The following is a 27953-nucleotide window of genomic DNA, read 5'->3' as shown; positions in this document are numbered from 1 at the left end:
TTTTTCTCTTCGGCTCCCAAAATATTTATTCATTTAAAATGTCTAATTTGTCCCAAATTGTTTTATTTACAGCACAGTTCCGATGTTTGACAAAGAAAACATACACTGGTAAACAAATGAACAGCTAATATTCTTGTGTACCTCCAAAGAAAGTTTTACAGCTCAGACTTTGGGCAACATCGATGTACAGTACGAGTGTGTAGCTCAGGACATCTCATTGAAGATTAAATCTACATTATTCCACACATAGCTGGGATGATGTGTATTAGTCTCTCCACTAAAGAGCCTTCTGGTGTAGCATTCATCTGGGCCTAGAACAGAAGTTGTCTGCTGTGTCACAGCGATGTGCAAGACTTTTTATTTAGTAGCCATGAAGTCAGATGTGCCCGAACGATAATTGTAGTCCTACCCAGAATGAGTGGGTGTTTCAGGAAATCTTCACCTGCAGTGTTTGCTTTGTCAAACAAGAGGTGCTCTGAAATAGCTTTGTACATTAGGCAACAGGGTTGGAAATAATAGCACAATAACAGTCAAATAAACTAAAATATATAAATCTGAACATGTACAGATTTATAAAAATTACAATAATACAAAAAACAAATTTCATACCACAGATATTGATCCATCACTTTGTATCTTACTGTTGATTGACTTTGGAAGCAAAGTGCAATTCAGGAAAGTAAGTCTCAACCTGCTGATACGGTTTATCAGTTTGTCTGAGCAGAAAGCTAAGAAATAAAGGCACTACAGGCTCTGTAAACCTGTATTAATAGTACTACCAATGGTTATTTGAGCATTTTTAATCTCCCAAAACTCATTTTACTCATGGTCAAGTTGCTCCACTGAAGACTAGTGTGCCAGCATACATGAAGTCCCAACAACCAAATCAAAGAATTGGCATGTGTTGTAAAATGCAAAAAGGAAAGATCTGTTATAATCAACAGTAACTTAAAATCATGTGCCCCTTGAATAATAATACACAGCAGGTCTAAAAGTGCTCCCCGTCTCCCTATCTATGATTGTCTAATACTATTCATGGCTGGGTTCATGTGCAGCAAAGAGACGAGCTACTTTGTGCCTCTTTGTTATAGTTTGGTGGAGCTTCATATGTTATGTCCTACATTTTGTTAAATACCCTGGGACAAGTGAGATGTAGAAAGAGAGAACAAACTCTTAGTGTATTTGTCTTCTCATTAGGGAAAAAATGAGCCGTAACCAGAACCACAAGACTTTGGTGCATTAAGGTTCAAAAAGGCTATGGTCTGTCCATCTTCTTCTGGACACTGTTCACCTTGTTTGATTAGAAGTGGGAGAAAGAAAAATAAACCACTGAGTAAAAAGCTACAACATACATTCAGCTCTAGCAGTTGTTACAGGATGTTTTTGGGTGAAAATTCCCTTTAAGAGGCAGCTGAAATGTCTGTTCGTCTACCTCCATGGGTCAAGCTGATGAGTGCAGTCTAAACTCAGTTTGATATTCAGTGCAGCTGATCAGTGCAGACTGACCCCCACCCCCAACTCCACAGCTGTGGACGGGCTCTGTCCGCTGTTCCCCAGCCTTTTGACTGTGTTCACCCGTCCATTTCCCCGCAGTCACTTGATGCGGTGCCGCACCAGCGAGGACTCATCTGTGATCTCCCCGCGGTCGAGATGCCTGCAGGGTAGGAGCAGCAGCAGCAGCAGGCCGATGAGGATCAGGGCACAGACAGCCACCAGGGCGTAGGAGATCATCCACAGGACGGGCTCCTTTGGCACGCTGACGGTGCAGTCTGCCGCCACGTCTGCTACTGAGAAGGGCCCGGTGATTTCCGAAAGAGCCTCTCCATCGCTCACTGCAAACAGAGTCAGGACCAGAAAATATGGCGATGCATTTAAAATATGAATGCAATGCAAACCAAAGGAGACGTCCATGTTACAAATACCCCTCTGAAAAGTGTGGCATGCATTTGTATTAAACCCTATTTAGTCCTATATCGATAAATAAAATCCAGCGTGACCAAATACCATCAGAAGTCACCTTATTGGTAAATAGAGTGCCCATGTTTGTAATTTAATAACAATATAATTGCACCTTTAGAGATTCTGTTTGAGAATTTTAGTAAACAGCATCACAAAGGCCAAGGAACACAGCTGACAAGATCGGGGATAGAGTTTAAAGCGGGTTAGGTAAAGCTTTCTCAAGCTTTCAACATCTCACAGAGCACTGTTCAGGGCCCCCTAGCTATCAGCTACAGGGTAATGCCCACAGGTTCATGTTTAAAACTGAAATTTCTGGTTTCACAGAAGCTCATCAATAGACCCATTCGCCTGTGTGCCGGATCAGAGAGTAAAGTCGGCAACTTAACGTCACAAGTCTGCATCCTCAGCCCTGAGCCAACATCTGCTCAAAGAGCGATTGCTTCGTACAAACAAAAGTGATCTTTGTACTTTGAGATGGGAACGGGAACCCTTTCCAAAGCTCACACAAACATGAAACCAAACTCTTCAACTTATTTAATACATGATGCAGCACATGAGCGTAACTTGTACCAAAAACACCTGAGGCCGTTTCTGCACATTGGACAAGGTTTGTCTTCGGCTGAGCAGATTCAGGTCAGCAAAATATAAAAATGTGTTGGTCAGTCAACCTGAACTTTGGAGTTTGCCTGTGGATCAGTTACTAATTAATCCAAAGTTATACTGTGCCTTTCAAAAGTATTCATATCCCTTATACTTTCTGAGCTTGAACAATGTATTTCATATAGGGTTTTATGTGATTAACCAATAGGATGTGGTTCCTTGTGAGTGTCAACTGTGAAGTGAAAATATGAAAAGTGTGGCATAATTTGTATTTGACGCTGCAACTGCAGCCACCACCATGCATTACAGCAGGGATGGTGAGTTTAGAGTAACGTGCAGAGCTAATTTACCACTACACATAGCATTTTACATGTATGCCAAGAAGTTCAGAAGGTGGTCTGACCAGAGCAACGTCTCACAAGTTTGCTTTGTCCACTAAATGGATCGGGGCAATCTTTTAACTGGACTTCATACGGCTTTCTTCTTGCCAATCGTCCATAATTAGCCGTTGGTCTTCAGGATGCTGTTTGTTCACTATTGTTCTCCAACTAACCTCTAAGGCCTTCAGAGAACAGCTGGAGATTATGCTACTGAGATTAAATTCCACACCGGTGGACTCTGTTCAGTAAATAGGTGACATCTGAAAGCAAAGTGAGGCACTGGATTTTATTTAGAGGCAACACAGTAAGGGACACTAAATACAAATGCATGAAACACTTGTCAGATTTCTATTTGGAGAAAATGCTGAAAACTACTCTTTTCTTTCCACTTTGAAGTTATGGACTAAATTGTGTTGGTCTAAAACATAAAATGCCATAAAAGACAATGAAGCTTGTGGTTCTAACATGTTGTGTGTTCAGACCCAACTCGATTCCAGCGAATTTTTCGCCTCTTTTGTGTGCCGTCGCTCGCCTGCAATTTCGCCAGAGAAACGCATGGCCAACGGGTGACAACGCTCCACTTGCTTCACCGTGTCATCAAATAGGAGGAGCTTCTATCTGCTGTTTGCCAGTTTCAACTCAACATGAAGCGAGTCAAGTTGCTTTATTTATGGAAAAGCTGAACAACGTCGTCGGCGTTGACATCCCTGGGTTTACCAGATTCTGTAGATACGGAACCAGTTTGGAGAGTACCACCACCTACTCCAGGAGCTGCGTCTGGACGACACTGGCTTTCAGCGGATCTGCTGCCCCATGCTGGGGGACGAATCAGCCCCTGGGACACCAACTACAGAAGTTGTATCCCCGCTGCTGAACGCCTGTTCATCCTTTGGTGAATAAATAAATCTCAGCTCAATAGAAAAACAGCCAAATTGTACTGTCCACATCTTATAAATGAAATAAACATTTTTGTGCCTAAACATATGGATGAGGACTGCCAAAACAAACCAGGCAAGAGCTGATATGACAACAGAATGTAGCATGATACCCATAAGTATTGAATAATTATGTAATAACAGTTAATTGACGACCTATAAATCAGGGTTGCTGACAGATGCATCTGAAAATTAAATACTTATGAATAAAATAAAATATCCTATGTGAAGATTGTTATGATTTGGGGTTATTTGGTTTTTGGTTTCTGGTTTTTTCCTTATGTTTTTCACTGCTCCAGTCTTTAATCATGTCTCTGTTTATTATTTTCCTAGTCATGCTTTAGATTTTGTCTTCTAGTTCATGTGCGGTCAAGTTAAGTTTTTGGATCTGGTTATGCTTTCGTTTCATGTTTTTCTAGTTATGTTTCTATTAGTTTGTTTCCTTGGATTTGCGTTCTGTTCAAGCCATGTTTTGCTCCAGTCACGTTTTGTTCTGTTAATGAAGTTTATTCGGTTCACCTGCACCATGTTAATCAGTTTTGTGTTCCACCTGTATCATGCTCCATTTAAACACACCTTGTTCAGTTAGTCGGGGCGGAAACATTTTTCATTTTCATACTCATGTCCTGCTGTTCACACGAAGCCTGTCTTGCCAAGCCTGCCCAAGTCTGTTTTTGCCGTCACCTCCTGTGAGTGAGTTTTTTTGTTATTAAATATTTTTCCATTTAACATCATGCTGCCTGCTGGTCTGCATTCTGGGTTCGTCCATTGCTCAAGCCGTAACAAAGATAGATGTACCCTGAGCATACACAGGGCTACAGACACGACGTGAACTATTAGAAAAGTTAAGATTTTTCAACTTCAGCGAAATTTGCTTTGCGTCCATCGCGGGTTCCGCTTCGCTCTACTCGCCCTGAACGCATCGCTAGAAACACGTACTTTGCGTCGCTTCGCTTCTGAACGTGCCTCTACATAAGGATCACATGTAGATCACTCGCTCCGGTTGCGTCATTCGCGTTCGGTCTGAACGCACCAATAAAGTTTAACTCTGCTGAAAGTTTCCACCCTGTTTAACACCAAGGAGCATCATCAGCTGCTGTACATTGCTGCTGTTGAGCCATTTCTTGACACGTTGCAACTTCTGAATAGAAAATGTCTTTTAAAAAACACTTTAAAATGTTGAAGAAAGAAATGTAGTTGAATAATTTAAACAGTGTAAAAAGTATACTTCTAATATCCAGCCTTTTAAAAATTCTAAACAACTCTTGCTAATAATTGGAGTTCTCTGAAATAAACTTCTAATAATAATAATAATAACAATAATAAGTTCTGATTCTATTTATAATGAATGAAGTCTTAAAGACATCATTTCCTTACCTGCACAACTGCTGAGAGCGAAGCCCAGTCTCTTCTGGGCACGGTCAAACACCACGTAGAAACCTTCCATAACGGTGGCACCAATCACCAGGCTGTTAGCTGATGAGGTCACACAAAAACGAAAGCAGACCATGTCGTCCACGTCTGTGACTGGCTGGAGGTAAAGCTGCAATGTGGCAAAACAATACGACCTATTAGTCTGATTGAGATTGATAAATGGCCCCTGGAGGAAGGTGGAGCTGTGATTTCACTTTTTGTGCATAGCTACCAGAGGCAGGATGGTAATGCGGAAGGACTGGCTGATGTTGGTAGCTCTTAGGTAGATTGAGAGCTTTGGGAACAATTTCCACAGGTTCTCACTCTTCTTCCAGCATGCAAGCTTGGTGCCATCCCAGAACCCTGGAGAAAAACTGTCGATCTACATCAAAAAGAAAAAAAAAAAAGGTGGGGAAAAGATAAGAGAACAGAAACAAAAAGGACACTACTGCACCAAAGCAGGTTTTGATGCTGTCTTTCTTCTGGCAGCTTTGCAAGAATGACAGTACATTACAGAGAACTGTACAAATCAATCTTGACTGCAATTTCCAAAGTTAAAAAATGCGTAAAGAAGAAATGCAAATAAACGGCTGCATGGAGGTAAGACACTTTATTCCTAGAAGAAAAACCCTGAACCCTTCTACCTACAGCTTCTGCAACCTTAAACAGTGAGTGTGCACTATTCTCCTCCGCATCCCTCTGCTCTGACAACATGTTTCATCATTGTCTGTGAGAAGAAGGCAGTGTACCTTAGAGTTGCGTGTGATGGCGTCTACCACCGCATTGAAGACATTGATAGGAAGTCTCAGCAGTGTCGTCCCGCTGTCAACGAAGGCTTTATCTGTGTTATACTGGAAGACAGAGATGAACAGTGTTTTATTTTCTTTGTTCAACAGGCTTCCCTGAAACACCTTTAAAAAATAAAATACAAGGACGTTTTTTCACAGGCAGGCAAACCAGATCACATTTCTCAACAGTTCAGCAAGCTGGCTACATTTACATGACTGCTTCACTGAGACAGGAAAATGACCTTTAACATTGTCTAACTAGTAGATCGTTTGTATTTTAAATATAAACAATTTCTCTGCTGTTCAAGGACAGTTACTGTGCTTCAATGGGGTCAATGGCTGAAGTGAAGATGTGTAAAAACATTTAAGTCATCTTCTTCTTCTTTTTTATTTTTTATACTTGCAATCGTAGGAGTCCTAGGTCTCCATAACAACCATTAGACACCATCTACATGTAAAAGGGGATGCTTGGGAGCGATGACAGTGAAATATGTTTTCTGTCCTGCCATCACATATGTAAACATGTGACAACTGTTAAACTCTATTGAGACTTTGACTGAGAACTGTGTGGTTTGGACAGTTGGGACTAAGATTGGACCAGGGTTGGACTGACCTTCGGGCATACAGCCCTGATATTTGTAAAAAAATTATAAATACATAAATAATAATGTATTAATTAATTGATAAATTATTTAATTATACATAAAACAAAAATGTATGTATAAATAAAACTGTTAATAAATTTTATCATCCATGTATCGGCAACGGTATATAAAACTCGGCCCATTTGCATATTTTCTAGAACTCTCTTAGCTCGCCCTGCCCAGCCCGTCCCATCCCACTTCTTGTGAAAATGGACAAACCAAAGAAATGGAGGGAGGGGTGCACAGAAGGCAAGAGAAAAAAGTCTCAGAAGTGTAGAAGTGGGACGCGTCAAAATGTACAAAATGTACCGACATGTTTGGCACCACAGGTGCACAGGTTGTTGGAGTGACACACACCGGTAGCACAGAGGAAGATGTGGCCATTAAGGCGGATTCAGAGAAGGAGATGTAAAACCTGACGTAGCAGGACCAGATTAAGGAGGAGGTCATGTTAGTTACTAACAGCCTGGTGAGATGAAAATGTTAGCATGAGCAGAACGAATTAAGCATGAAAAGCACAATTTCTGCTCTCATAAGATGAAATCTCACCTTTACATTAGTAAAAACAAGCTATCGTCGTGCTATAAGAAGATAGCATGAGTGACCATTATGTACAATTTTAGAGAGATGTTTCATGCAGGTGGAGGGCTGTTGTGTGTGTGTGGAGAAAAGTGAGAGAGATTTGCCTACACATGCTGTGGTTTTCCAATAATACTGAGTAGTCCAACTTACAGAGCTATTTTAGCTTGCCCTAAAGTTATTGTTTTTATCATTATGATGCAGACATGGGTGGAACACCCTAAATTTATACTGATGAAAAAATGGCACTACTTCAACATAAAAAGTATTTGGTGAAAACGCTACTCAAGTACTGAGTACCTGTTTGATCACAACATCTGATTTTATTTGTATAATTATCTAATCAGACAGACAGAAATATAAAGTAATTAGCAAATTCTGGTATTTTAAATAAAGAAATAACAAAATAATACAAATTCATAGCAGGATTTCAAAATAACAAATGTAGGCAATTGGTAATGCATACACCCCAGATCAAAATCTTAAGACCCATTAAAAATGGCAAGAAATTTCATTTTGCTCAGTATCAGATAAATCTGACCTCACCTCTGTCTCCTTCTGAGCACCAAGGTCATTGCAGCCTTTAGTCAGCATGTGTAAGTACAAAATGAGCTATTATCTCTCTGTTCACCTAAAGCTTACTTTAGCTGATCTCCTTCTTTACTTTGTCTGCCTTTCTCTTAAGAAGAGTTTATTTGTATAACAAATTTCAATGACAAGGTAATTCAAAGTGCTATACATGAATAAAACATAGGAAGAGAAATAAAAAGAAATAAAAAAAATACATAGGAGTGTCATATTAAAGGCAGGGGAAAAAAGTTGGACTACAGATAAAAACTAATGATGTTTCAGTGAACAGTTTAAATAGAAAAGTCAAAGGAAACTTTAAATAAATGGGTTTCTAACCTTGATTTAAAGAGTTTCAGCACTTTTAGTTTTCTGGGAATTTCAATCCAGTTTATTTATAAAGCACCAAATCACAACATGTTGTCTCACAGCACTTTGCAAAGTCGATTCAGTAGAATCAAAACAGATTGATACCAAGTCAAGTACATTTAATCCAGTTGTACATTCTTCTCTATTTTTGGTACTGGTTCTGGGGATGCAGAGAAGACCTGAACCAGAACAAAATGCATCATACCTATAGTCAGAAAAAAATCTGCCATTGATTAATTTATAAATGAGCAAGAGTTTTTTAAAGTCAATTCTCTCAGATACAGTTAAAGGCTTTAAAACTGGGGTAATGTGCTCTAGATTGATTTTTTCTTACACATTCTCTTTTTTTCCTACTTTAATGTGCCACCATGTTACTCAACATGGATATTTTGCCTCACTGTAGGACATTTTTAACATGGTTACTCTCTTCCATGTAGGCTACGTTGCTTTATTTGTTACTTTTAACACAACACAATGCATGCATATATCCTCTGATATGTCATGTGTCTCTATATATAATATTACTAATCGTGGTGGACCGCCATGACCAAAAATGCCAGGACCATTTTTTGGTCCCAGTCCAGCCCTGGATTGGACCTTTCGGCAAACAATGCTAGAGGTGGGTCTAATTTGAAACCAGTTGAAGGAGGAGGCGGTGGAGGAGTAAGAGTCGCCACAGCAAGTCAGTTTCAACATGCACACAGATGCAGACTTATGGACAGGTCTAACGTGAAACCAAGAAATATGATTTTGAAAAGCACATTATGCTCACTATTAAGTATGGAGGAGGATCTGTGATGATGTGGGCCTGTTTCTCTACCATAACCTCTAGAAGCCTTGTTAGCAGGTCTGCATAATTATGAAAAAAAGGTATAGTTATATTTATTTTAATGCATACTAAAATCCTGATTATTATTATTATTGAATAGAATATTTCTATAATCATTAATCCATCATAGTATTTATACAAATTATAGGGTATTGCATAAAAAACAAACACAAACATACAGGGGTTGGACAATGAAACTGAAACACCTGTCATTTTAGTGTGGGAGGTTTCATGGCTAAATTGGACCAGCCTGGTAGCCAGTCTTCATTGATTGCACATTGCACCAGTAAGAGCAGAGTGTGAAGGTTCAATTAGCAGGGTAAGAGCAGTTTTGCTCAAAATATTGAAATGCACACAACATTATGGGTGACATACCAGAGTTCAAAAGAGGACAAATTGTTGGTGAACGTCTTGCTGGCGCATCTGTGACCAAGACAGCAAGTCTTTGTGATGTATCAAGAGCCACGGTATCCAGGGTAATGTCAGCATACCACCAAGAAGGACGAACCACATCCAACAGGATTAACTGTGGACGCAAGAGGAAGCTGTCTGAAAGGGATGTTAGGGTGCTAACCCGGATTGTATCCAAAAAACATAAAACCACAGCTGCCCAAATCACGGCAGAATTAAATGTGCACCTCAACTCTCCTGTTTCCACCAGAACTGTCCGTTGGGAGCTCCACAGGGTCAATATACAGGTCCTTCTCAAAATATTAGCATATTGTGATAAAGTTAATTATTTTCCATAATGTCATGATGAAAATTTAACATTCATATATTTTAGATTCATTGCACACTAACTGAAATATTTCAGGTCTTTTATTGTCTTAATACGGATGATTTTGGCATACAGCTCATGAAAACCCAAAATTCCTATCTCACAAAATTAGCATATCATTAAAAGGGTCTCTAAATGAGCTATGAACCTAATCATCTGAATCAACGAGTTAACTCTAAACACCTGCAAAAGATTCCTGAGGCCTTTAAAACTCCCAGCCTGGTTCATCACTCAAAACCCCAATCATGGGTAAGACTGCCGACCTGACTGCTGTCCAGAAGGCCACTATTGACACCCTCAAGCAAGAGGGTAAGACACAGAAAGAAATTTCTGAACGAATAGGCTGTTCCCAGAGTGCTGTATCAAGGCACCTCAGTGGGAAGTCTGTGGGAAGGAAAAAGTGTGGCAGAAAACGCTGCACAATGAGAAGAGGTGTCCGGACCCTGAGGAAGATTGTGGAGAAGGGCCGATTCCAGACCTTGGGGGACCTGCGGAAGCAGTGGACTGAGTCTGGAGTAGAAACATCCAGAGCCACCGTGCACAGGCGTGTGCAGGAAATGGGCTACAGGTGCCGCATTCCCCAGTCCTGGGCTACAGAGAAGCAGCACTGGACTGTTGCTCAGTGGTCCAAAGTACTTTTTTCGGATGAAAGCAAATTCTGCATGTCATTCGGAAATCAAGGTGCCAGAGTCTGGAGGAAGACTGGGGAGAAGGAAATGCCAAAATGCCAGAAGTCCAGTGTCAAGTACCCACAGTCAGTGATGGTCTGGGGTGCCGTGTCAGCTGCTGGTGTTGGTCCACTGTGTTTTATCAAGGGCAGGGTCAATGCAGCTAGCTATCAGGAGATTTTGGAGCACTTCATGCTTCCATCTGCTGAAAAGCTTTATGGAGATGAAGATTTCATGTTTCAGCACGACCTGGCACCTGCTCACAGTGCCAAAACCACTGGTAAATGGTTTACTGACCATGGTATCACTGTGCTCAATTGGCCTGCCAACTCTCCTGACCTGAACCCCATAGAGAATCTGTGGGATATTGTGAAGAGAACGTTGAGAGACTCAAGACCAAACACTCTGGATGAGCTAAAGGCCGCTATCGAAGCATCCTGGGCCTCCATAAGACCTCAGCAGTGCCACAGGCTGATTGCCTCCATGCCACGCCGCATTGAAGCAGTCATTTCTGCAAAAGGATTCCCGACCAAGTATTGAGTGCATAACTGTACATGATTATTTGAAGGTTGACGTTTTTTGTATTAAAAACACTTCTTTTATTGGTCGGATGAAATATGCTAATTTTGTGAGATAGGAATTTTGGGTTTTCATGAGCTGTATGCCACAATCATCCGTATTAAGACAATAAAAGACCTGAAATATTTCAGTTAGTGTGCAATGAATCTAAAATATATGAATGTTACATTTTCATCATGACATTATGGAAAATAATGAACTTTATCACAATATGCTAATATTTTGAGAAGGACCTGTACACGGCCGGGCTGCTATAGCCAAACCTTTGGTCACTCATGCCAATGCCAAACGTCAGTTTCAATGTTGCAAGGAGCGCAAATCTTGGGCTGTGGACAATGTGAAACATGTATTGTTCTCTGATGAGTCCACCTTTACTGTTTTCCCCACATCCAGGAGAGTTACGGTGTGGAGAAGCCCCAAAGAAGCGTACTACCCAGACTGTTGCATGCCCAGAGTGAAGCATGGGGGTGGATCAGTGATGGTTTGGGCTGCCATATCATGACATTCCCTTGGCCCAATACTTGTGCTAGATGGGCGCGTCACTGCCAAGGACTACCGAACCATTCTTGAGGACCATGTGCATCCAATGGTTCAAACATTGTATCCTGAAGGCGGTGCCGTGTATCAGGATGACAATGCACCAATACAAACAGCAAGACTGGTGAAAGATTGGTTTGTTGAACATGAAAGTGAAGTTGAACATCTCCCATGGCCTGCACAGTCACCAGATCTAAATATTATTGAGCCACTTTGGGGTGTTTTGGAGGAGCGAGTCAGGAAACGTTTTCCTCCACCAGTATCACGTAGTGACCTGGCCACTATCCTTCAAGAAGAATGGCTTAAAATCCCTCTGACCACTGTGCAGGACTTGTATATGTCATTCCCAAGATGAATTGATGCTGTATTGGCCGCAAAAGGAGGCCCTACACCATACTAATAAATTATTGTAGTCTAAAACCAGGTGTTTCAGTTTCATTGTCCAACCCCTGTATATCAGCAATAGAGTGTACTTCTAAAATATGTGGAAAACAGAATGCTAAATTAAAACTTAATTACACAATATATCAAAGCATACAAATCAAAATAAAATAAAAACGATATAAATACAATATAAATAACATAAAAAACCTGTCACTACTACTAATAAATGTTATTTCCACCACACAAATTTGCTCACATTTTAGAGAGCTGAAAGATCCTGTTTGGCAAAACATATTTAAGTCACATTCTGTATTAGTTGCTCATAGGTCACCCCCTGCTTTTGGGTACTATGTTTCCTGTTTGTTTCGTCCAATCCAAAATGCTCCTATCCAAATGAATCGACTCTGCCTTTCTTGTCTGCTAAAAACACTGCCGCTCCTCTTCCTCTCTGTTCTATTCTTTTTGCTAGTTTTCTTAAAAAAACGCCTATTGGAGGCACGGTGGTGGCAGGGATGGAAGATGGCAGACAATACAAAATAAGAGCATCCTTCTAATGGAGAATATGCCCTACAGATAGGAGAATATAGTTATTTTATTCCAAACTATTATTTATTGGCATGGCGGTGGTGAAAGGGGTAAAGCCCATGTAGGGAGGCTACAGTCCTCGACCCAGCTGTCATGGGTCCAGCCCATTTCCTGTCCATCAACTTTCAAAAATAAAAGGTCACTAGTGCCACAAAAAAGTTTAAAATAAAAAAATATATATATTATTTCTCAACATAGATTCTTTCTCTATTGAATAATTGTACTGCAATTAAATTTGGGATTTTTCAGGTGTTTTTATGTGAGGTCATGCTGCTAGAACAAAAGATTTATTACGAGGTTTTTAACACATCTTTTCCAGCAGAGCAAATAAATGTGTGCGACAGTTTATATTAAGGTCAGAGACAATCCAGTCAGAGCACCACTACAGAGTTTGACGTTTACCTCTTTACAGTCCAGATTCAGATTCTGCTCTCCAACTTCCAGCTTCAAAACCTCCACTTGGTAGTACCACTCCTGTATGATAGGGGTGTACCAAATGGACCCCCGATAGAGAGCTGGTTCAGCCCCACCCATTATCTACAAAAAAAACCCCCAAAAAACAAAAAGCAAAGGATTATCCATATGCTCACACTCTGGCACAGCACAGTACATAAACACACAGCAGCCTCCTGCCATCTAATCCATCTGTCAGGGTCACATGATGCAGATACAGTATGCGAGGTGCCAAGGTTGTGTGTGTAACAGAGACAGACCTGCTCTCAGCAGGAAGCTATCTTAGTTTAATTAGCTCCTCTCTAACCAGAGTGGGCATCCAAAGGGAAAATATGCTGACACAGACGACATCAACTATTATGTTTTTAAATTGCACTCAGCTGCTCTGTCTGATCAATTAGTGTTTAATCATCATGTGAGCACAAAGTGCTGAACAACAGTTCAGTGGTTCAGTATTACTGTGTATGTTAAAAGACCACAGATGCAGGCTATAACAAAGCTCCAAACCCAAACAATGTCAAAAAGTAATCCCATTTTTAAATTGATTAGTATATAACGTCTTAATTAGGCAGACTTCTCTGTGGCCATGCCTGATACTCACAAGGCTGCCCGCAGGAGGGTCGACTGTGCTGCTGGGTGCCAGTCCAGCCCCGCACATTTGAAGAGAAAACATGTCGGGAATTCCCAGCTGGTTCACCACAGAATTGAAGAACGGCTCCACGACGGAGTCGGGCTGATTGAAAGACATGAAATGAATAATTAACAACCATCTGTTTATTTAAACCCTGGAATACAATCTTATACAGTCTCCTGCAAAGTGATTCACATCCCTCAAACTTGTGCACATTTTGTTCACATGACAACCCTAGCTCTAATGTGTTTTATTGGGAATTCTGTGATACACTATTTAGCATATAACCGTCAAATGGAAGGAAAATGATCCAAGCTGTTTCCATTTTCTTAACAAATACAAATTTGAAACTAGTGCTACACATTTGAATTAAACCCTATTTACTCTGATAGTACTAAACACATGAAACCAACAGCTTTCAGAAGTTACTTCATTAGTAAAGTCTCCACCTGTGGGTACATTAATCTCAGTTTAAATGTAGCTGTTCTGTGAGGACCTAAGAGGTTTTTTAGAGAGCATTAGTGAACAAGCAGCATCTGGAATACCAAGGATCATACCATATAGATTAGTGATGAAGTTGTTGAGATCAGAGCAGGGTTTGGTTATAAAATATATCCCAAACTTTGAACATCTCATAGAGCATAAACCTAACAAGACATGGCTGTCCACCTAAACTGGCAGGTGAGGCAAGGAGAGCATTAATCAGAGAGCCACCCAAGATGCCCATAGTAACTCTGGAGGAGCTGCAGAGACCCAGAGCTCAGGAAGGAGAATCACTGACTACTACTAGTTGTGCACTCCACAAATCTCACCTTCATGGAGGAGTGGCAAGAAGAAAGCCTTTGCTGAAATAGAATCAGAAGAAGGCCAATTTAAGGTTTGGCCCAAGCATGTAGTGGGACACAGCAAACACTTGAAAGAAGGTGCTGAGGTCAGATGAGACCAACAGGGAACATTTGGCCTACATGCAAAACACTATATGTGGTGGGAAAGGAAGTAAAGTGAGTGAGTAAAACTTGATTTATAAAGCACCTTTCAAGACATAGATCACAAAGTGGTGTCCTTAAGAAAACTAAAAATATTGAACGTCAGTAAATCCAAATAGTGAAAAGACGGAGGGACATGAATGACACAGGGCTGGTGTTCAGTGCTGAAGGGAAGATATGTGTGATGGAGCAGAACCCAGCGTGATACGTTTCTTTACACTTCACAATTATGCATTACTGTGTATTTGTCCTTCACATGAGAACCACAAATTGTACATTGCAGCTTGCAGTTGGTATGAATACTTTTGCAAGCCCTGTAATTTGCATAATTGCAACTATATTTCCTTTTCACCACAGTATTAAAAAGATAGATGGATTCTACCCCAATGTTCTCTACAGCAACACTGAGAAAAATCTAACTACTCTAAGGGTGAATGAGTACATCAAGAAAAGGAAAGCTGTAGGGGTATGCCTTTTTTTCCTGACCTAACAGATTATTAAAAAAAGTATAACTTTATATAGCAAAACATAGAGCTCTACCTCGTAAAATGAAAAAAGTAATACCTGTAAAAATGAAAGTTCTGACCTGAACTGTAGGTCTAAATCTGTGTTCTGCCCTTTAACCAATCAATTTGTCTTTATTTTTGTTACAAAGCTGTTCATATTAGTTCTTTGTTATGTCAAGCATGACAAACGGTCCTCAGGCAAGTTCAACCTGATGTTTTCAGAGACAACAAAAAGCACAAAGGGTTCAGTGTGAGCATATCTGATTTTAGTTGCTGGCATTTGATCCCGCATGTTACTACAGTCAGCTCAGGAAGAAATAATCTCTTGTGCTGTTCTCGACTAAATTACCATGTGACGAAAGCCAACACCAGGTTAAGCAATTTGGATTTTGTCACATTTCACTCTTACAGCGTTGTGAGAAAGTATTTACCATTTTACAGATTTCTTTGTTTTTTTTGTCTCACTCTAGTTTTAGATCACAAGAAAAAAAAAATGAAAACAAACAGAACTTAAAGAAAACAAATAATTTTATTTTTAAAGGAAAAAATCATCTTTTCAAATCACCTGTTTTTTGGTTTAGTTTTAAACTGATTTTGGTCTACGGTTTGACAACATGAAGTAGGCTGAAAGATTTAAAAACCAACACCTCATGGCTACCTAAAGAAATTCAACAACAGCTTGGAAATGAAGTCAATAACATCTATCAGTCAGGAAAGGGTTAAAAAGCCAATTCTACGGCACTGGAACTCCAGAGAACCCCAGTCAGAGCATTTGTCCATAAATGGAGGAAACATGGAACAGCAGTGAGCTTTCCCAGTGGCCAGCCTAACAAAATCCCTTCAAGAGCCACATCAATGACTCATACAGGACGTCAGAGAAAAACCCAGAACATCTAAAGCCCTGCAGACCTAATTTGCCTCAGTTAAAATCAAGGGTTATGATTCAACAATAAGAAAGAGACCAGACAAAAACGGCAACCATAGGAGACTTCCATAGCCAAGCCCCTGCTGACCCAAAACAACACAAAGACCCGTCTCACATTTACTGTAAAAACATGTTCATGATCTCCAACACAATATTCTGTGGACTGATGAGACAAATGTGGAACTTTTCGGAAGGTCTGTGTCCCATCTCACACATGGTGTTGAACTAACACAGCTTTGGATAGAAAGAGCATCATACCCACAGTCAAACGTGGCGGTGGTACTAGTGTGCTGGTCTGGAGCTGCTTCAGGACCTGGACAACTTGCAGTAACTGATGCAGCCATGAATTTTGCACTCTACTAAAAAACCCTGCGGGAGAACAATTTGTGACCTTCAGCTCGGGCTCATTTGAGTTCTGCAGCAGAACAATGATCCAAAGCACATCAGCAAATCCACCTCTGCATGACTCAAAAGAAACAAAATAAAGGTTCTGAAGTGGGTCCATTTAAGTATGAACTTAAATGGTGTGATATGACCTTAAACAGCACGTTCAAGCTAGAAAATCCTCCAATGTGACAATTACAGGCAGATTAGGTCAAAAATAATTCCTTCAGTCAGTCATTTTCTACCGCTTCTTCCATAGTGGGTCGCGGGGGAGCTGGTGCCTATCTCCAGCAATCTATGGGCGAGAGGCAGGGTACACCCTGGACAGGTCGCCAGTCCATCGCAGGGCAAACAAACAACCATGCACACACTCATTCATACACCTAAGGGCAATTTAGAGTTACCAATTAACCTAACAGGCATGTCTTTGGACTGTGGGAGGAAGCTGGAGTACCTGGTGAGAACCCACGCATGCACGGGGAGAACATGCAAACTCCATGCAGAAAGACCACAGGCCGGTAATCGAACCCAGGACCTTCTTGCTGCAAGGCAACAGTGCTACCAACTGCGCCACCGTGCAGTCGTTAATTCTTTCAGTGATGTAAAAAATGAATTGCCAGTTATCAGAAGAGAGGAACAACCAGTTAATAGGTTTAGGCGTAATTGCTTTTTATGTAGATGCATGTGTGATTTGGATAGTTTCTTTTCTTCCATTAATAAATTAAATCATCATTCACAACCTGCTTTTTGTATAAAAGCAGGTTGTTATTGTCTGACAATTACATTTGCTTGATGATCTGAAACACTGAAATGGGACAAGAAAGCTGAAACAGAAGAAATCTTTTTCACAGCTCTGTATGCATATGGGAGGCTCTTCAAAAAGGAAGTGAATCATCTGAATCAAATCCATTCAGAAAATACAGACAGACAGAGGAAAACAGCTTAATCAGATTTAAAAACAAACATAATTTAAAGATGACAAAGATAATAAACACTAACGGTGTTTAAAAACTCTTGATGGGTTAAAGTTAAAGATCCTGCATCTCACCTGTGCCAGCTCTGGATAGGCCAGCCCCAGGATGCCTTGCCAGTTGATCCCAGGCAAGAAGAAACCGTCAGAAGACAGGATGGCAGCGATGTTAATGCCGATGGTTCCATTTGGGCCCTTGGGGATGGAGACGAAGTCAGTTCCCAGCTCACCTTTCAAGCTGCCTTGTGTGTACCTGACAGCTACCGGGCGACCAGTTGACTGGTAGGTACTAGAGCTGGAGAGAGAGGAAGAAGCCAAAAAGTGTAATTAGAACATAAAGCACAAGCTTTTATTGAAGAAGACAAAGACCAAAGATTATAGCTGCATTTCAATACATTAGAATATCTTTATTTCATTTAATTTAATATCAGAATTAAAGGTTAGTCCATAGATTCATTGCATTTGGCGCGTTTATTTCTGTTAATTTAGGTGATTAGGCCTTACAGTTCACAAAAGCCCCAAAATTCAGTTTTTCAGAAAATGTAAATTACCTTTTGCATCAATTACTTAGTCAATGTGCCATCGCATGGAGGTGATCAGCTTGTGACTCTGGTGTTTCTTATCTTCCTCTTCACAATACACCATGGGTTCTCAATGGGTTTAGGCCAGGAGCTTTGCCTGGCTAATTAAACACTGTGATACATAACATGAGCATTGAAGCAGGTATTACTATGTTTGGCTAGTGGGCAGGTGTCAAGTGCGGTTGGAGCATGAAACCAACATCCACATAAACCTGTTAGCAGAAGGAAGGACGAAGTGCTCAAAAGTAACAAGCCAACACCAACAAAGGACATAGCGCCCTATATCATCACTGACTTTGGAAACTTAACACTGGACATTGAGCAACTTGGATTCCCAGGTCTTCCTCCAGACACTAGGACCGTGATGTCCAAATTAAATGCTAAATTTTCTAAAAATGTGAAAGAAGGATTTTGGCCCACTGAGTCCAATCTTTTTTTTTTTTTTTTGCTCAGCCCAGGTGACACTTCTGATGCCTCTGGTTCAGTAACATAATGAATAGAACAGTTGTAGCCCATGACCTGCATACGTCTGTGTGTGATGTATAACAACAGCCTTGACAAGTCCCTGTTACTTTTTTTAATCACACTTTTTCCTTCCACTCAGCTTTCCATTAATTATGCTTAGATACAGCACTCTGAACAGCCAGCCATGCTCTTTTGTGGCTTACCCTCCTTGTGGAGGGATTGAATGACTGTCAAACAACTGTCAAGTCTTGTCTTCATCATGATTGTACAGGCCATAACATAACATTCCTGTGATAAAAATTATTTTTATTGGTTTTACTTTTGCCATGAAACTGAATTTTGGGTTCTTGTTAGTTGTAAGCCATAAAAGACAGAAATAAACAGTTAACATATATCACTCTGTATGTAATGAATCAATAAAGTAAATTATTTCCAGAGAATTACCAAAACAAATTTACTTTATTCTGATTTACTGAGAAGCATGTGTACCATTATTAATGTGTTACTCTCTGTCACTGTAATTGCCAAATTCTGCTGCAGTGATTTAATCGTGTTATTTTCCGGAGTATGTGGAAAGTATCCGAGAGACTCACAGTGCAGTGTTGAAGTAGTGAGTAATAAATGTGTGTGGAGCAGCAGCCACAGCAAAGTTACTGCTGCCTGTATCCACCAGGATGTTGAGCTGAAACACACAAGGAAGAGATAGCAGTCAGCTGTCCTTACATAAATAACTCATAAAACAACACTGTAAAAATGACACTAGTACACAGCTGGGAAGAGTTTAAATTGCAAAATAATTTATTTAGCGGCATTAAAGAGAAAAAGAAAACTTAGATGTCTTAGTGTTGACTGTAACTTTTTATTTTGTTAGGTGGAAAAAAAGAAATTAACTTGGCATATAACTGTTCCCAGACTCCACAATCCCAATACAAACCACTGCCAAGCCAAAAAAAAAAAAAAAAAGACTGCACACAGACTGTGATATAATTACTCTCTAATGTGCTATCTGGGAGACGAACATGACAGCCTGGAGCGCCTGACGTGACCGTATGACCCAGCGAGCCGTTTGGGTTTGTGTCATGTGGGGCATGGCAAGCAGCAGTGGATATAATTCTGTCTTCTAGGCATTAAGTCAGTGAGCATGAACTAATTAGCCAGTAGAGTTCTGTCACTTCCTCCACTAAAGCAGAGGCCATATCAGCAGTAACCAAAACACATTCCTTGCCATGACAAGGCCCTACAACCACCGCTATGCTCCCACATCTAACACGCCTTCATTGATCCCACAGGCTGTGGTAATCATCAGCAAATAGACGCAATCTAAGATCAGTCTACCTTTACAGTAAATAGAAGGGACTAGCAGGAAGTAGCTTAAAATGTTAAAAGTGCAGATAGTCACTCCAAAAATAACTTCCTCATGCTTTGCTCATACAATTGTTTGAAGAATACTTTCTTATTGTTAATCTAAGGTGTCTATTCATACATTTTGAAACAATGACGTAACAATCAATCATTTATTGACTTATTCTGTTAAGGCTCGGTTTGGGTTCCTCCCTACTGGGCTGGCTTTGGTCTCATTACAGTCACCGTGCCACCCACAACTCCCCACCATTAACTTGTCCATGGCAGAGATCCACTGCCTAAACAAGCCAAACAAGTCTGTCTGGAAAATACTTGAAACTTGCAAGGGATGGACAGTAAGGGCATTTTTACTTATCCCAGATCTTTTGCTAGTCTAGCATCCAAACTAGAGGCACATCTCTCTCTCTCCCTCATCACGGCAGCCTGCAGCTGAGCTCTGACTGCTTAATTGGCAGCGGCTCCATGGCGGCAACGTGCATCTGCTACCTGTTTGTACCAATTAGCAGATGCAAGGCTCTCCGCAGCCTCTCTCGGCCCGGCTGTGCCACATGTTAACAGATGCAGCAATTAGAGGCTGATTTGAATAGCGCCTTGTTTAACACCACGGCCCTGTAATCACATCATGATTTAGTTACTATAATACTGAGAGTGTGACCCAATCATATTGAATTACAGGACATTCTGGCAACAAATAACCAATTGAAACCAAAGTGGATTGAGCTGTGCTGGTGTGAATAACTGATGTAATGGACTCGCTGTAATTATGCCCAGAGAAGGGAAGTTTAATGGCTGGTTTATCTGAGCAGGAATATCAAAAGGTGGTGGAACTGCTTTGCACTGTAATACCATCCACCCCCAAGCTGTTTTATACAGCTCAAAATTGTTCAAGCAACATTTTGAAAACTCATCTGATCTAAAAAATCATGTTGGATATCCACACTGATATGTGTTAGTAACCAAAAGATGTCACATTATTTGATGAAAATTAGGAACTCATAGAGGGCTTAACCCCAAGTCACTGAGATGTCTAAACAGAAAAACTGATGCAGCAGGCTGGTTAAATTTGCTGAAATGTCACTGCAGCAACTCAGAATGGCACTCAGTAGTTTAGATGGCCTCTAGTGCTTGTATGCATGCCTGACAACACAGGCGCATGCTTCTTACGAGATGAGGTATGAGATGGTATGAGATGATAGATGATATGTCCTCCCATATCCTGACCAGGTCCGGGGAGCGTGGAGGCCAGTCAGTGGTATCAATTCCTTCAACCTCCAGGAACTGCCTACACACTCTTGCCACGTGAAGCCTGGCATTATCCTGCACCAGGAGGAACACCGGATATGCCTGCCTCCCCAAGACCAACACTGACCCACCACCAAACAGACTATGCTGAACAATGTTGCAGGTAGCATAAATTTCACTGTAGCTTCTCCAGACCCTTTCACGTCTCTCACATGAGCTCAGAGGGAACCTACTCTCATTTGTGAAAAGAACAGGGTGCTTGTGCTGAACCTGCCTATTCCGGTGTTCCCTGGCAAATGCCAGGGTGTTTCTAATGGTTTGGTCAGACATTCACGACACTGGTCCGATGGAGGTCACGGCTCTGTACTCATCCTGTTATTCCTTGAACAAAGGAGCAGATTTTGGTCCTGCTGATGGGTTAGACCTTCGACGGCCCTGACCAGCTCTCCTAGAGGAACTGCCTGTACCCTGGAATACCCTCCATGCTCTTGAGACGGTGTTGGAAGACACAGCGAACCTATGGGTAATGGCAGAGCTGGAGAGTATATTTGGAAATTAATAATTTGTTCATATTTTATTCCTTGATGTTGATGCTGGAAACATTGCCAAAAAAAGAGAGCAAGGATGACTGTAGAACATATTGAAATGCCTTTTTATTGAAACACCTTTTTACATTTAGATTTAATTTAAAATCCTTGTAAACATTACGCGTTGTTAAAAGCTTGAAAGATTTAGTTTTTAAATACATTTGGATATTTATTTGACTTTTTAGCAGTTAAAAATAAATATTTTTGTTGGTTATCATGAAGTCAGCTAATATTTTCTGGGTTTTCATTTGTAAAAGGTGTTCATTAGGGATGCACAATATATCGGCATTAGCATAGGTACGACTTTAGTCGTTTTTAAAATATTGGTATCGGTCTGATAAGTAAAACTGGGCCAATATTAAAAAACAACATTTATTATCATGTTGTTGCTGTTTGTGTATGTGTTTCAGTGTGGCAGTGAGGTGTTTGTTTGGGCATGTGACAGAGATGCAGTGCAGGACAGTAGGATGTTTCACTGAAGCAGAAAAGCAAAACCAGCCGTGTGGTCATTTTTTCACGGTGTTGAAAAGTTAGTGAGATATATATAATATTGGTAAATATCAGTTATCGGCCATAACAATGATATTAATATTGGATATTGATATCGGCCTGAATTTTTAAATCGGTGCAACCCTAGTGTGAAATAAAGGAGAGAGGCAACAAGAAGCAACAAAGGGCCATTCACAGGTGTGTAAACTAAAACTAGTGTCAGTTTTAAATCACAAACACTGATGATGGAGATCATAATAAATAATCATGAATAGTCGACTATTAAAATAATGATTAGTTGTAGCCCTAATGTAAAATATATAAAATACAAAAATTCTTTACGCATGGTACCAGCAAAAACCAGAAATTAACTGGATGGATGGACGGAGGGTTTTTGCTGGTACCATGCATAAAGAATGTTTTTATTTTAAATATTTGGCATTGGGGCTGCAACTAATTATTGATTATTTTAATAGTCAACTAGTTGCGATTATGTTTTTCCTTCCTTCTATAAAATTGGTTACAGAAAGAAAGAAAGACAGACAGAAAGAAAGTAGTAAAGTCTTTCGTTTTGTTTTTTAATACATATTCAGACCTTGAATGTGAACACAAATTCCTGACTTTTCCATACTGCACATGAACCTTCTTTAATCACACAATTTAACTTGCAGCACATATTCATACTAAACAGAGGTACTGCCAAAGAAAATACACTGTGACACCAGACAGCACAATGCAAACAGCAGTGTGTGTTTATTTGCTAAAACTGTCACAGCGGCGTTTACTTTTCCCCTGTTCCTTCAGTCTGTGTACAGAGAGTAACCTGAAACAGGCCTCAACCAGTTGTTTGTTCACTGGCACATCAGGAAACACAAAGGTGTAACTACTGACTTCAATCACATTCAAGGGCCTTCCACATAGGTGAACTGGCTAAAGTGCCATGCTACTTGAATTACTGGGTTAGCGGGCGAAGTTTGACGCTGGTTTCCATTAGTCATTTATTTTTTTAAAACACAGCTTCCAGGAATGATCCATGGAAATGTTGCAACTCATTTCTTTTTCTCCCCCCAAAACTGAGCACCTCTACATTAACAGGAGGTAAGAGGTTGGTGTTTAGAAAATAAGGAATTCAGAAAAAATAATTAGAAACAAATAATAGGGAAAAACAATAAAGCTAATTTCATAAGGCCCTAGTATGATCTGCTGATTCCTGTGTTTTAACCAAACAGCGTGAAACAAAAAAACTAATTGCTGATGGCTGCATTTCTCAAAGAAATCTTTTGACACCATAATAACAAACTATTAAACTTTGTCTAAATCAAATTGTTAGCTTTCTGTTATGAATAAACATGAGTTAGCTGCATAAAACCATACTACAGTGATAGGTATTCTGGGCATTAGTCATAGTTAGCTAGATATGGGCTGGTATCAAGGCAAAGCAAGCGTTTAACAAGTTATGCTTACAAAACTGCAAACATCTTAGTCAATGCATTTTGTACAGATGGAAATAATTTTAATCAGATGACAGCCTCTGCAGCTGTTGCTGAGCACTGCTGATCAGCTTGCAACAGATTTCCTTCTCTCAGAAGAAAGGATTTTGGCTGCCTGAAACATTTCTGGTTGCAACATATGCCGACAGTCATGGGGTGAAAACTAAAGGAGCGCCACTTATCGTTCTTATTAAGATACACTGTTCAACTCTTATTATTTTAGCAGAAGAAGAAATTGGTTTTGGTCTGTTTTAAATAAAAGCAAAAATAGTATGTTCATATTTTGGCTTACATTTTTGTAGAAAATACTGTAATACCATGAAGTTGTGGTGTTCTTTTTCAAAGTTATCATACAGTGAGAAATTCACACTGGCGCATGGCCACACAGAAATATGCTTCGAAGGTTTTTATCTATTTCCATTTCAGCGCCGGCCTATTAGGTGAAATGTGTAGCTATGAGGAACACTTGGGGATTTTTTATGAATGATTCACATGACAGTACTGTCAATCTGTTTTCTTCATCTATCTGTTAACTAACTGGTTATAAATAACTACAAATAGAGCATCGTTTGCTTTCCATGAGGCTCTCTAGGAATTCAGTATTGCTTTTGATAGATTATAATCTGAGAAAAAACTAAATTTACGGATGGTTTCTATATTCAAAACAATATTCAAACCTGTGATGTACCCCATATTCTCTAAAAGGACAGTTTTGGTTTCTCAGCAGCCCCAAAGCAGGGACAACTGATAAGCCTCTACGAGATGAGAAACTAAGCCGCACCGCCCAGGAGTCTTAAAAGCTCTGATCTGTTTAACCTGAGAGGCCCGGGGGCAACAGGTCAACTTACTAATGAGATAATTCACCTTTGGTTTTGGTTTAAGCTCTGCTTCAAACACTTCTATTCAGAACACAATGGCAAAAAATGGCTGCAGCCCGTAAGGCCTCATGTATTCTTAATTCCCCACTCATGCACATTTAGCCCCTCTTAATCATTAACATGATCTTGTTAGGCGTTTTACATTACAAGAAGAATTTAATGATGACAGATCACCACTGGCAAAATTTCCTTGCAACCCAAACAAAATGGAGCAGGAGGTAGGGACGGCCAATTATCATACACTTTATTGTTATTGAGGAAAAAAGCAATCATGAGAAGCATTTAGCAATGCTCCAATAATAGGAATGAGTTGTAAACAATGTTGTTGAAGCCCAAAGAATGGTAACGTTTGTTTTGGATTGTTACCCTGGCTGTTTCAACTATTTTTCCCACCACTAATATGATGAGATTTTCATTAAAAGCTGTGTTTATTATTCAAAATATTACTGAATACAATTACTGAGTACTGTTTAACAGCGCGGGTGCAGCTGCTGAATGTACCTGTTGCAGTGAAGTTCCCTTTTTGACTGTGGGGGTTTTATTTGGAGTGTGAGTTTCATTTTTAAAAGGAGCATTTGGTTTTGCTGGGGCTCCACGTGTAGGTAGCGATACAGTAACAGCTTAAAATTAGGAGGAATTTTTATTTATCTTTTTGGGGGCGACTGTGGCGACAGGGGTAGAGGTTCGTCCAGCAACCGATGTGCTGCGGGTTAGAACCCTCCGCTCTGTCTGTCGTGTCCCTGGGCAAGATACTTACCCTCCTTGTCTGCTGATGGTGGTCAGAGGGCTCCGTGGCGCCTGTGTGTGGCAGCCTCACTTCTGTCAGTCTGCCCCACTGCTTACCACTGCCAGTGTGTGAATGGGTGAATGACTGATTGAAGTGTAATACGCTGTAGGGTCTCTGGGGACCTGATAAAGCTCTATACAAGTGCAGACCATTTACCACTTTGATTTTAGAACATTTCACATTTTATTTTACTTTTATTGTTACCCAATACAAAAGTTTAAAGGATTTCAAATAATAATGTAGAGTAAACCTATGCTGAATTTCTCATTCCAGTGGGCAACATAGCAGGAGATAATTGCTGAAGTTTTGGTCCAAAGTTTGATTTAAAAGTTATTTAAAGTGCCAGTATACCAAACGTAGGGAAATTCCTTATGTGAGGACATGGTTAATAGCTGCGCACATGTCCAGAATCCATAGAAAATCTGAAATGTTTTAAATGATCTTATTTTCATTATTTAACTCTGTTTACATTGAAAAATAATGCAAACTGGACATGTTATTGTTTTATGGCAGAAGATCCTCTGTTGTTCTTTACAATGGTGAAACTATATTCTACAGTTACAAATGTGACTTGCTGGCTTAATACTTTGACTGTTGTTGTCAATAAGCACACTTATTCTAATCACCAAGAAGGCATAACATCGATCGTTGAATATCCCATAGCAATATCTAAAATAAAACTTGAAATTAAGCCCATTTTTATGGTTTTTGGGTCACAGGTTTCCTCGTAAACTGAGAGATTTAAATTCCTCACACTGACCTCAGAATACTAGGATTTAAAATGCTGTAACCTTCAGCAATGTTCTTGATATTATTCTAAAGTTGTGTTTTTGCCCTCACAGATTAAACTGTTCATTTTTTTTTTTTTTACCCCAGAATCGTTTTGAAGGTTTCTCTAGCATACCTACTAGCAGCAAGTATGTCTCCAAACAGGGAGAGAAATGTTGCTTTGTAAAAATCTTTGCTCCATGGGAGCCTCATAATCCCAGTCAGCTGCCTGGAAAGAAACGGTGGTCCTCACAGGCAGCATCATGTGAACGCATGTGAGTGGGAAGTTTTATCCTACCTTACAGACCTCTAGGCTGGATAAATAACCGTCCTTGATAACGGACAGCTGACATTAAAAAGGTAATAAAGCGTCATAATAAAATATCTTTATCCTTCTTATCTTTTCATGAATATTTCCCCTCCTTCATATTACATTGAAACAGTGATAATTCAAGTATCTCCAATAAAGACCGAGCAAACACATCTACAACAGTCAAAGCAAATGAGACGGATATTAAACAAATATTTACACTTTATGAGGGTGATACAGTACCTTTTGGCCAGGAGTGCCAACAGACATTTCTATGTAGTAGCCTCTTCCAGAGTCCCCTTGGAGGTTATTGACCATGTCCAGAAAGTTGATAGTACCGCTGGGATCAGAGGCCAGAGAGAGGCCGTCTCCATCTGATTTTAGCGCTACCACCCGAACAGAAGACAAACTCGCCTCAGTGGATAAATTATACTTCCCCGGGTACATTTTCAGCGGTATTGAAAAGTGACACTTAGTCGTTCCGAAGCAGAGACAAAAAACAAATGCCCAAATCCAGAACAAGGCAAAGTTTTCCATAGTTGCGGCAGTTTGTTTGTTTGTTTTTTTTTTCTTCTAACGTTAATAACTGGAATACTTTTAGAAACAGTGAAGTCGTTGTTCAAACTTTCGCTCCTGTAGTTTTCGACTCTGCTGTCATGTCATGGAAGAAACAGCTGTGTTGCTGTTGCCATCATGGAAACGCAGCCTTCGGTTCGTCATAAAAAACCCGAACATGCTCCAAAGGCTGCTACCTGACAATAAAAAAGAAAGCAAAACTTCTCACAGTGGCTATTTTACTCCAAGACGATTCGCCTCCATCCACACCTCCAACGGCGTTAAGTCTGACGCTATAAATGCAGTAGCTTCCGCTTTTTACTTTCAAAGTAAAACAAAAACGCAACGTTTTTCGTGTAAGAGTAGCGCGTTGTTGCGTAATTAGAATATTATTAAGATTGTACAGCTACCTTATTTATGCTTTGTGTAATTAAGTAAAGCTAAAAATTCTAACTTTTATTTTAAAAGGTAACCAAATGAACCGTTAATCGTATTTTTAGACTTGATAGCATTATTCTCACCACTTCCTGCATGAATGATAGATTATTTCAACAAACTAAATTAGGTTGTTTAGTTAAGGAAAATTAATATCCAAATAATATCTAATTTTCTTATTATTTGCCTTCCGCGGTGGTTTTTTATTTATAACAACTACCACTTTACTAAACCAATTACTTTTAAAAAAGTAGTTTAAAAGTAGAACAGTGCTTGGACGTTTTCATTTCGTTGACTGTCATGAAGTAGGAAAAATGGTTTTAAAAAACACGTCTTACATAAACACTGTGTGACTGGTTGAATGATACACATAATTATTTGTTATACGTTTTTACCCAGGATATATTCCCAAGTTGAAAAAAAATTAATCTGACAACAAATCCTAGTTTACTCTCGTGTTTGTGAAAGGTTTGATGCAATACAAACTGTCAGATCTTCAGCGTTAGAAAGTAAGTTTCTTTACAAGTCTTGACTGAAAATAAAATTAGAAAGAGC

The 27953-nt window shown here is 39.9% G+C and overlaps 1 protein-coding gene across 2 annotated transcripts; it reads right to left on the bottom strand.

The window, feature by feature from the left end:
* bace2 (beta-secretase 2) lies at nt 1-27259 on the bottom strand. Of its 2 annotated transcripts, XM_047390569.1 has the most exons (9): nt 26652-27259; nt 19089-19177; nt 17528-17744; nt 13649-13780; nt 12997-13131; nt 6037-6138; nt 5520-5669; nt 5252-5417; nt 1-1832 (listed from the first exon to the last, which is right to left on the bottom strand). In XM_047390569.1, the coding sequence occupies exons 1-9, from the start codon at nt 26943-26945 to the stop codon at nt 1594-1596; spliced, it is 1524 nt and encodes a 507-aa protein (XP_047246525.1). In that variant the 5' UTR covers nt 26946-27259; the 3' UTR covers nt 1-1593. The 2 variants fall into 2 exon arrangements, with proteins under 2 accessions (XP_047246525.1, XP_047246526.1); XM_047390570.1 differs by lacking the exon at nt 12997-13131.
* Between the last annotated feature and the right edge of the window lie 694 nt (nt 27260-27953).

Source organism: Girardinichthys multiradiatus, chromosome 18, assembly GCF_021462225.1.
Source record: "Girardinichthys multiradiatus isolate DD_20200921_A chromosome 18, DD_fGirMul_XY1, whole genome shotgun sequence".
NCBI classification, from domain to species: domain Eukaryota; kingdom Metazoa; phylum Chordata; class Actinopteri; order Cyprinodontiformes; family Goodeidae; genus Girardinichthys; species Girardinichthys multiradiatus.
Note: the sequence above shows the minus strand (reverse complement) of the source record. Positions and strands in the feature narration are given on the sequence as shown.

Bases quoted from the DNA above. Each gene is read 5' to 3' on its own strand.
- bace2 (XM_047390569.1), bottom strand. From the start codon at position 26,945: ATGGAAAACTTTGCCTTGTTCTGGATTTGGGCATTTGTTTTTTGTCTC. The intron at 19,178-26,651 runs GTACTGTATCAC...TGTGTGTTTCAG, and splicing joins TTGGCACTCCTGGCCAAAAG to CTCAACATCCTGGTGGATAC. The intron at 1,833-5,251 runs GTAAGGAAATGA...CTCTGTTTGCAG, and splicing joins CGCTCTCAGCAGTTGTGCAG to TGAGCGATGGAGAGGCTCTT.